This window comes from Alternaria hordeiaustralica, assembly GCF_023758085.1.
Source record: "Alternaria hordeiaustralica strain BMP 2776 chromosome Unknown scaffold_19, whole genome shotgun sequence".
In the NCBI taxonomy this organism is placed as follows: domain Eukaryota; kingdom Fungi; phylum Ascomycota; class Dothideomycetes; order Pleosporales; family Pleosporaceae; genus Alternaria; species Alternaria hordeiaustralica.
In genome coordinates, this window is record NW_026056791.1 from 617,270 (window position 1) to 627,771 (window position 10,502).

General features: G+C 38.8%; 1 protein-coding gene across 1 annotated transcript; it reads left to right on the forward strand.

Annotated features, from left to right (window-relative positions):
* Positions 1 to 719: 719 nt before the first annotated feature.
* Positions 720 to 3,026, forward strand: J4E84_008104 (uncharacterized protein; the record flags this gene model as incomplete). The annotated part of the gene is made up of 1 exon (XM_049390682.1): positions 720 to 3,026. The coding sequence occupies one exon, from the start codon at positions 720 to 722 to the stop codon at positions 3,024 to 3,026; it is 2,307 nt and encodes a 768-aa protein (XP_049241783.1).
* Positions 3,027 to 10,502: the final 7,476 nt, after the last annotated feature.

The following is a 10,502-nucleotide window of genomic DNA, read 5'->3' on the forward strand; positions in this document are numbered from 1 at the left end:
GGCCATTTCGACGTCTTGGCTGCTCCACACCTGCACCTCCTCCGCATTCATCTGCTCGTAGCAGCTAGCAGCAGCTAGCGGGGCAGGGTGGCTGTCGAAAAGTCGAGTTAGGCGTGTGTTGAGAATATCATCGCGATACCTTCCATTGACTATTATCCGGTAGCAGAGTCATGAGAGGTGACATCCCCATAATCTACACGGAGCAGTGGTTGAGCCAGTGGCTGGCCCAACATATAATCACCACGAATGGTTCTCCAATGTGCGTGCTCCGTTCCAGCATGTGAAGATAGCATCTCGATTCTGCACCTTAGCCCATGCTGTATGCACGAAATCCCTCGCAAGATGTACCATTCTGGAGATTCCTGCCGCGCACTCCGGCTCAGCGCATCACTGGTGTCACTTGATCTCGGCCTGACGTCCTCGGGCCCGTGATGCGCCCGCGAGCTCGGTGACCGCATAGCTCACCACTGCCTAGGCACGTCAGCGCAAAAGTACTTCCACTCCTGACATCCCTTCTTTGACCCTCAACGCTCGGCCGCTCGCTCCTCCCTCGGTGAAAGCAGCCCTCTGACATGTGAAGAAAGAATGCAAACACGCTCTGACACATTTCCATCCGCCCGCCCTCTGTAAAACACTTCTGACGTACATCCCCGACGCTCGCTACGAACCATACAAACGAGATCATTTGCGCAAAAGGCGCGAGCCCATAGACAGCAACCATGAACTACGTGCGATCCATCACGGGCAGCGTGTCCAAGGGCTGGAACTCGATCAACCCCGCCACCCTCAGCGGCGCCATTGACACCATCGTCGTAGAGCACGAGGACGGCAGCCTGGCATGCTCGCCCTTCCACGTCCGCTTCGGCAAGTACCAAATACTGCGCCCGTCCGACAAGAAGGTCGAGTTCCGCGTCAATGGCGAGCTGCAGGACTACTCGATGAAGCTGGGCGAGGGCGGCGAGGCCTTCTTCGTCTTCGAGACGACGCGCTCCATCCCCGCCGAGATGCAGACGTCGCCCATCGCATCGCCCGCCGCCAGTCCCGAGCAGAAGCCCGTAGAGCTGCCCTCGGAGCGCGCCTTCGACGAGCCCGAGCCTTTCGACTTGGACGGTAGCGCTACAAGGAGACGGGGGCGCATGTCCATGTCGGTGCCTGCCTCGGACTATGCTGGGGCCGACTTTGGACGGCCCAAGTCGGGGGACTGGTCGGGCTTCCACATGCAGAGGGCAAGCACGGATGAGACGGTGCCTTCTGTAAAGGACGGCTTTGCCAAGACTTTCGACGGCGAGGAATCACAGGACAAGGGGCTCGAGAGAGGGCCGCTGCAGATCAGCAAGGAGGATGCGACTGCCTGGAACAGGTCGACGCGCTCAGCGAGTCCGCCGCCTGTGTCCTCCGCTGAAGCCCTTGCCCGCGCGATCAAGCTGTCCAAGAAGCTCTTTACTTCGAACATCCCGAACAAAGTCACCGAGACTGGCGACCTCGAACTAGACATGACGGGGTACAAGAGCAGCGAAGAGGATGCGTTGCGCGCTGAGGTCATAGCCAGGCGCATTCTGTCGGATGAGCTCGCAGGAGACTACGACATTGGCGCACTCATAGGCGCTGACGAGAACGGCAATCTCTGGATCTACAGCAGTGAGGAGGCCAAGGCAGCGGCTATGGCCAAGACGACAATGAATGTACTGAACGAGTCAGCTCTCCAATCGACTGATGCACTGTCAGACCCCGGCTACCAGAGCGACAGTGGACGTAGCGACGACACTGCCCAATTCCCCCTACGCAGAGACTCAGACAGTGCACTGGGTTCCTCCGCGCCACACTCACCCGAAGCCAGAAAATCCGAGCACAAGACATACGCAAAGACACTACGCCTCACGAGCGAGCAACTCCGAGCACTCAACCTAAAACCCGGTGCCAACACCATGAGCTTCACCGTGAACCGCTCAAAATGCGAAGCCTACATGTTCTACTGGAAACACGACGTGCCCATCGTCATCTCCGACATCGACGGCACAATCACCAAGTCCGACGCCCTCGGCCACGTGCTCAACATGATCGGCCGCGACTGGACACACCAAGGAGTAGCCAAACTCTACACCGACATTGTCAACAACGGCTACAACATCTTCTACTTGACAAGTCGCTCCGTCGGCCAAGCAGACACCACACGCGCGTACCTCAACGGCGTCGTCCAAGACAACTACCGCCTCCCCAAAGGCCCCGTGATCATGTCCCCCGACCGCACCATCGCAGCCCTCCGCCGCGAAATCTACCTCCGCAAGCCCGAAGTCTTCAAAATGGCTTGTTTGAGAGATATCATGCAGCTCTTCGATAAGCCCGCGCACCAAACCCCTTTCTACGCCGGTTTCGGTAACCGCTTCACAGACGCGCTTTCCTACCGCAGTGTCAACATCCCCTCCACCCGCATCTTCACCATCAACTCCAACGCCGAAGTCAGTCTCGACGTTTTGTCGCTCAACAGCTATAAAACGGGTTACGCAAGCATGCGCGAGATTGTAGATCACTTTTTCCCGCCTGTGGGGCTGCTGGTTCCGGCGGGTGGGGAGGCGTATACCGATTTTAATTATTGGCGCGATCAACCATTAGACATCCAAGACTTTACGGACAGTGAAGACGAAGACGACGACGATGATGATGATGAGAGGACTGAGGCGGCTAGTATAAGGAGTGAAGACGAGGGATCGGAGATTGGTGAGGATCTTGAGGCGAGCTACATGTCGAGGGAGAGCTTGGATGTCGATGAAACGGGCTTGGAAGATTCGATTGTCGAAAGTGTGGAGGGGGGTGATTATTTGGACGGCGAGGGGTATGTTGAGAGGAGGTATGGGGATGATGAAGAGGAGGGGTATGACGACGACGAAGGTGATAGAACGATGGTTCAAGACGTTGTTCCTTCGATTGAGGGTGGGGGGGATACGGGCGTCGACACGAATGTTGAGCGTATGAGGGCGCTGGATGTCAAGGAGAGGAGTCCGACGCCGAGGGCTTCGGCGAGGAGGTAGTCAGACGTGTTGGTGTTGTGTTGCTGGGTTGAGTGTTTCTTGTTTCGCATAGCATGGCATGGGGTGGCGTTGGGTGTTTGTAGTGCGTAAGGGTAAGGCACGCTGGTGTTTGTAGAATCTTCTTGTTTACGTATTGTAATTCGTTAGATCGTTTTGAAGAGGGGGCTTCAACATGCCTTTTCTACAGTTTCTCAAAGATACATGTTCCACGTCTCGTCTTCAAGTGAACGTTATCTTCCAGTACCCACACTCAAATATGATTGATATCGGTTACATGGTGTTGTTCGTGTTGTTTGCTCCTTCTCAATCGGGTCAGCTGTCGTCACTTCCTTCTTGACGCCACCACGTGTTTACGCAAATATGATACCCTTACTCACCACGTAAGTCGATTTCGCAATATTCAGGCTGCCACTCCTGCACTCACCTTGCAAACGGGCTCCGATCCAGAGTTCCGCCACCCCGCCCAGACCTTATCCAACGTACTCGGCTCCTTCCTTCGACGTCTTGTATAACTCCATCCCCAACACAGAACCAAATTCCTCAAATCCAACCTTCGGCTACCTTCATCTGATACTCAAACCACCAAACAAGTCTCAATTCCAAACACCCACTCAACATGAAGTCCCCCACCCTCATCCTCACCCTCGTGGTCCTCTCCACCACCGTCCTCAGCAGCGTCATCCCCCACGACACCGCTTCCTCTCCCGACAACGCAAGTCCCTCCACAGCCTCTTTCCCACACCCCCTCTCCCTGCTCTACCCCCGGGCCGGGGCTGACGAAGGAGAGCAGGACGTTCATACTATGGCTACTACATTCTGCAAGCGCTGCAGTGAGGTTTATGTTGATTGCGCCAATGTGAGTACTTTTTCTTTGTATGGTGGAGGATGGTGTGAGGAGATGGTGGATGGTGGAAGGTGGAAGATGGGGTGAGGGGTTGTTTGTGCTAATGATCAATAACAGAGCTGCAAACATACATCTCAGTGCGAGATCATCTGCCAGGGCGTCCATGTCGATGGGAAGCTTTGCAAGAAGGAGTGTGGTTGGGGCCAGTAGATGGAGTCGTGCATGAGAAGGGGATGATGTGTCAGATTAGTGAGTTCATAGTGTAGGTCTTCGGATCTACGATATATGGATGGAAAGGGAGAGAGAAGAGCAGTCATGGCGTTCACGTCACTGGTGAAGCTCGGGGGTAGTCCTGGTATCTTATGGGTAGCGTTCATTCGGGGAACAGGAATTCTGATGACTTGAAGCTCGATACATACCCTCGATGAACGTGATTCATTTTGACTTTTTTTAAAGCCCCCCCCCCTGTAGAACAGAGAGAAGTGTAGAATATATTAATGTTCTATGTACAAAGAAGTGTGCCTCTATTTATATAGAGAGAAGAAAGCACTAGTAAGTACGCTAGTAAGTAAATTATATAAGAAAATACCTAACTAATAGCTCTTCTAAATCTAAATAAAAAATAAATTAAATAAAAGAAAGAAAAAAAAAATAATTTACTTAAAATAATATACTATAGAAAGAATAAGCTAAATAAAGTATAAGTACTACTAATATTATAAAAGAAGTTAAACTTATTATAAAGTCTAAAGTATAGTAGATCTTTTAAAACTTAATAGTATTAAGAGTCTTAGTTAATATATTGTCGCAGAACGCACCTCTAGATACTTCTTAAGAGCACAGCACGTAATTATACTAGCATAGATTAAGATAAGCTCTTAGAAGCTTTACTACTTAAGAGAGCTTTCTAAGTAAGCTTATAATATAATAATTTATCTTCTATTTATTTCTATACTTCTAGACGTAATAGTTATAAGCCTAGCACTTTAAAAAGATAATATAGTTCTGTATTTATATACTTAAGACGCAAGGCGTTTAACAAAGTATAGTAATACTAATTCTATTACTAATCTTTGCGCTTTTATAGAAGCACTACTCTATTACTTATAATAAGTAACTTTATAATAATTTTTATAAAAGCTTTTACACTTACTAACTTAGCGTATTAGCCTAAGTAGTTTACCTAGTTTAAATTCTATGCTCTAAGTAGAGAAATTTAAGCTAATATTAACTTTAACGCTAAAATAGCTACTTCTATCTAGATAAGCGTTCTAACTACTCTAGAGCTAGTAGTAATTATATAGAACGCTTTAGTTAATAAGCTCTACGCTAATAAGTATAACTTATCTATTGCAAAGTATAAGATATAAGTAATAAAATAGTAGTTAAAGAGCACTTGCATAGAGTATCTTTAGAACTAGGTTAATTAGACTATTAGTCTAAAGCTTCTAGCTTCTACTATACTCTCTATCTCTATAGAGAAAGAGGCTATATTATAAGTACTTATTAAATACTTTAAGTCTACGCTTTCTCTAGAGAAGAACTATACTAAGAATCTTATACGCTTATAGTATAGAGTATACTTCTAGAAAGCGCAATAAGAACATATTAACGCTAAGCGCTAGTAATAAGAATACTTCTATATTCTAGCCTAAGCTAAAGTGTATAAACTTACTAAAGTTAATAATACGCTTACTATCTAGAACTATTTAGAAGCAATTAGCGTTAGGCTTACTCTAGAATAGAAGAGCTCTATATAGTAGAACCTTATTAAAGCTCTTACTATTAGTAAAACTTAGGTTACTCTTAAATAAGTGTTAAAGATTTTTACTACGCTAATCTAAGAGTATACTACTTACTCTAATAGTAGAAGTAGTGTGTTTACTATTATAGAAGCACTATAACAAGCTTTTAATAATAATAACTTATTCTAGAAGTCTAAGAAGAATTACCTATATAAATAGTACTATAAGTAGTCTACTACTATATACAAGCGTTTAGAAATAGCGCTTATAAGTAAACCTCTAAAGCTTTCTAATAAAGCTAAGGCTAAGATTACTACTAAGCTTAGAGACTTAAAGTATAACAGCCTATAGAGAGCTCTTAATAAGAAGAGATAGACTACTTTATAGTAAGTATAGATTAAAAGTCTAAGCTCTATCTACCTAGAGTTAATTTAGGTAATGCTTATTAACTCTACTCTTATTATAAGTTAGCTAAGTATTAGCAGTATATACTTTACTATAGACTTTAACGTCTACTTACTTTCTACAAGTACTATCTTAGACAATAGAGTAGTAGTATATCTTATTAATAATATATCTCTACTTAAGCTAAAGACCTTTATAAGAGTATATAAATTCTACACTATAGAAGTAGAAAGCTTCTTCTTCTAGGTACTTAGACATAGTATACAAAGAATTAAGAATGCTTTAACTAGAAAAAGAGAACTATATATAGAGAATCTTATTCTAATAAGCGTAGCGCTTATAGAGAGTTTCTATATTAATATTATCTTAGAAGTAGCTCTTAATAAAGCTAGACTATAGTACCTAGAGTTAGACTTAACGCTTTATATAGAAACGCTTACTAATAGCTTTATACTAGTAAAGCTTAAGAGAGAGTATAAGCTTACGTTTATTAAATACAATTCTTTAAAGTTTTACTTAACTATAATAAGCGTAACTAATAACTAGTGCTTATAATAATTCTAGAGAAGCCTTTCTTAGTCTAATTTAGAGAAGCTTTAGTACGTAAGAGTAGGCTACCTAGGTCTAAAAGCGCTCTAAGCCTTTATTAAGAATACGCGTAATATACGTATTAAGAGAATAAGCTAAAGTAAGTATAAGTATTGCGCTATTACTTATATAAGGTAGCGTATCTCTAGGTAACTACGTAAGAAAGCTCTAAGACCTTATTAGAGAATCTTATAGAATCTTTTTAACTTTTCTACTAGTTATAATAGAGAGCTCTAGATTATAGTACTTAAAGATAATTATAGTAGTAAGATCTATTAATATACTCTCTAAGCTAAAACGCTTATAGAGATTATAAGAGTCTTTTATAACTTTATAAGCTTTCTTATAGCTTAGTATAAGCTTAATATCTATATTATTATCTAAGATAATAATGTTATAACGCTATCTTAGAGAGGTAAGTTACACTTTAAGATATAGGCTAAAGAGTAGAGTATTATTATAGAGCGTACCTTTATCTATACTTATAAACTAAATAGAAGAGTAGAGAGAGTAGGTTAGAAGATAATTACTAAGTCTATTAAGATAAGAATTAGTGCAAATCTCTCTAAAAAGCTCTAGCTAGATATTATAGAAGCAGCAACCTAGCTATATAATATAAGCCTATTATATACTTATAATCTCTTAGTACTTAATACTATGCTTAACGCATAGTGTATAAAGTATAGTAAGAAGGTTTATACTATTATAGCTAACCTTTACCTAGATTAGAGTACTATCTACGCCTATAGCTATAGAGCTTACCTACTTAATAGAGAGTAAGTAGCTAGATAAGATAAGCGTAACTTTAAAGTTATACTAAGAAGCTATATTAGATACCTAGTAGAATATAGAGCGTCTAATATTTATAGAATATAGGTTCTAAAGCTTAATTAAATAATTATAATAAGAAACATAAGCTTTAATAAAGAGCTTTTCTATAAAAGTAGCGCTAAAGGCAGCTAGAAGTACTTAGTAGAAGAGCTTATATATATTATTAATCTTCTATATAAGAATAAGCTATATAACGCAAGAGAAGCGTATAAAGATATCTTTAACTAGCTCTACACTATAGTAGGTAAAACATAAGACTAGTATACTTCTAAAAACTCTATCTAGAAGCTAAAGAGTAGTATATTATAGCTTGCTATTAAATAGGCTAGCTAGCCTAATTAATAAGTAGTATATAATATATCTTCTATATAGGTAGAAAGCTTAGCTAGCTAACTACTAGAAATCTATACAGACTCTTAAGAGCATACTAGCCTATTTACTCTAGAGTAAATACTAGAGCCTAGAGTGTACTAGACTATAAAGTCTAGTTAAGAGTATAATAGTAACGCCTAGAAAGTGCACTAAACTAGAGAAGAGCGCCTACTAGTACTAAGTAATAAACAGCTTTCTAATATAGAGAGCTTTTATTAAAATAAGGCATATAGTGCTTATTAGAATAGAGTGCTACTAAGTATACTATATTTCTACGTATGCTCTACGTTTAGAACTTCTCTAGAATAAGGTAAAATAGAACTACTACTTACTTCTAGACTAACACGCTAGAGGTATAATTATAAAGAACTAACATAATTAAGCTCTAGAATTAGAGAGTAACGCAAAGGCCTAGAAGTAGAAGAACTAGAAGTTTATTTACTATATAATCTATAGAATAGTATATAAGATAATAACTTTCTAAATAGTCTTCTCTAATACTTGCATAGAGTAGAAGAAGACTAGAAAGAGCTTATAATAGTCTACTTAATTATAGTAGCTATAATCTTAGGTAATATACTTCTATAAAAGCATAAGCTATCTAAATATATATACTATAATTAACTACTTTAGCTTCTAAAGAAGTATAAGAATCTTAGTAATTATCTATATAGTAAGCTCTTCTACAAAGCCTATAAGAAAGAGATTAATACACTTTATAGAGTAAGTACCTAAAAGAAGATTAAGCGCTTCTTAGTATAAGAGTGCCTACTTCTACTAAAGTAGGTATTTATATATAAGATTAATTAGAATAGCTACTTTATTAAGTGTAAAGCTTACGTAGTAGTAAGAGAAGATCTATAAGTAATTAATTCTATATACTCTACGTATGCAGTAATGCTTACCTTACGCTCTTTTAGAATAGTAATAGTAATAGTAGCTAAGTTTAACCTAGAGATTCTCTAGTTTAATATTATAGAAGTATTTCTTTATACGCACTAAAAGCACTAGCTAGTTATAGTATATAATATACTAGATAGCTTTAAGAAGCCTAGTAAGTGTATAAAGCTTAAGCGTACTCTCTATAGACTAAAGAACTCTCTACTACTCTAGTATAAAGAGCTCTTACGTATAGTAAAGAAAGTAGGTCTTATTACTTCTAAAGAAGAGCTTTATCTCTTCTTTAATAAATAAAAAAAGATTCTTTTACTCTTCTACGTTAATAATATACTACTTATATATTACTATACTACTTATTAAGAAGCTTTATAAGTTGCTAATATAATAAAAGTAGTATATAACTTAGAAGAGAAAGGTCTAGTTAAATAGTTTCTAAGAGTAAGAGTATTACGTAATTACACTACTTATACTATAACGCTTATATATAATAAGTATTTAGATAAGCTTACTAAGAAGTTTAACTTAGAAAGTACTTCTTTAAGCCTTACTATACTGCTTCTAAGCTAAGAGCTTATAAAGTTAATAGGCAAAGTAGATAAAAAGATAGTTAAAAACTACTAAGAGCGTATTAAATTACTGCTCTACATAGCTATTATACTATAGTCTAATATAGTATACGCTACCTTAAAGCTTTTGCACTTTTTTATAAACTTAAGTAAAGAGTATATTAAAGTAGTTAACTAAGCAATTATATACTTATATAAGACTTACTATTAGACTATTTACTATAGAGCGTACTCTAGAGTAGAGCTTATAATTTGTAGTAACGCTTCTTTTATAGATAACCTAGAGACTAGGCGCTCTTTATAGAGCTACCTTATTATACTTTTTAGAGATACTATTATTTAGAAAGTAGTGTAATAGGTAACTATAATAACTTTAACTATAGAAGCAAAGCTTCTTACTCTTAAGTATATTAGTAAAGAAGTAATAGCTCTTAAGAGACTGTTTTAGAAGCTTATACTTATCTTAGAAGTAGCGTAGATAATTTTCTATAATAACTAGTAGACTATACGCTTAGTAGTTAGCGCTAATAAGTGTATAACAACACGCTTTAGATATATTAATATCTAAAATATATAGCTAAGGTAAGAGTATACTAAAGAGTCTTTTAGAGTTAAGTACCTAAAGACTAAGAGTATACTAGCTAATAGGCTTACTAAAAATCTATTAGTTTAGTAATTTATCTACTTTAAGAAGTAGTTAAATATAAAGAATATTAAATTATTAGTAGTATTATAAAGCTTATAAAGTATAAAAGAGTTTTTAGCTACTCTTTTTAGAGAGTAGTAGAAAGTGTATTTTAAGTATAGCCTCTCTTACAAACCTATAAAAAACTACTTATTAGAAAAGGCTTTTATTAAAGTACACGCTCTAAAGAGCGCAGTAAGATAAGAAAGCGTATATCTAGAACTATAATTAGAGTAACGCTTCTTTAGTTATCTAAGCGCAAAGTTAGAGAAGTACTACTAGTTATTAGTAGTATTCTTGTAAGCTTAGAGATACTTAAACTCTAAAGTAAAGAACTAAGAGAGTATAACTTTCTCCGCAGATGTAAATGCGTAACTAAGCTTAGTAGTAATACTCTTATAGGTAACTATAATAGTATTATTAGTAATAGTCTTAGAAGATACTCTTCTATTATTATTATTAGAGAGCGCTATACTATTATCTATAGTCTTATTATAGTTAATCTACTTAACTACTAGATAAAGTTCTATAAAGCTTATT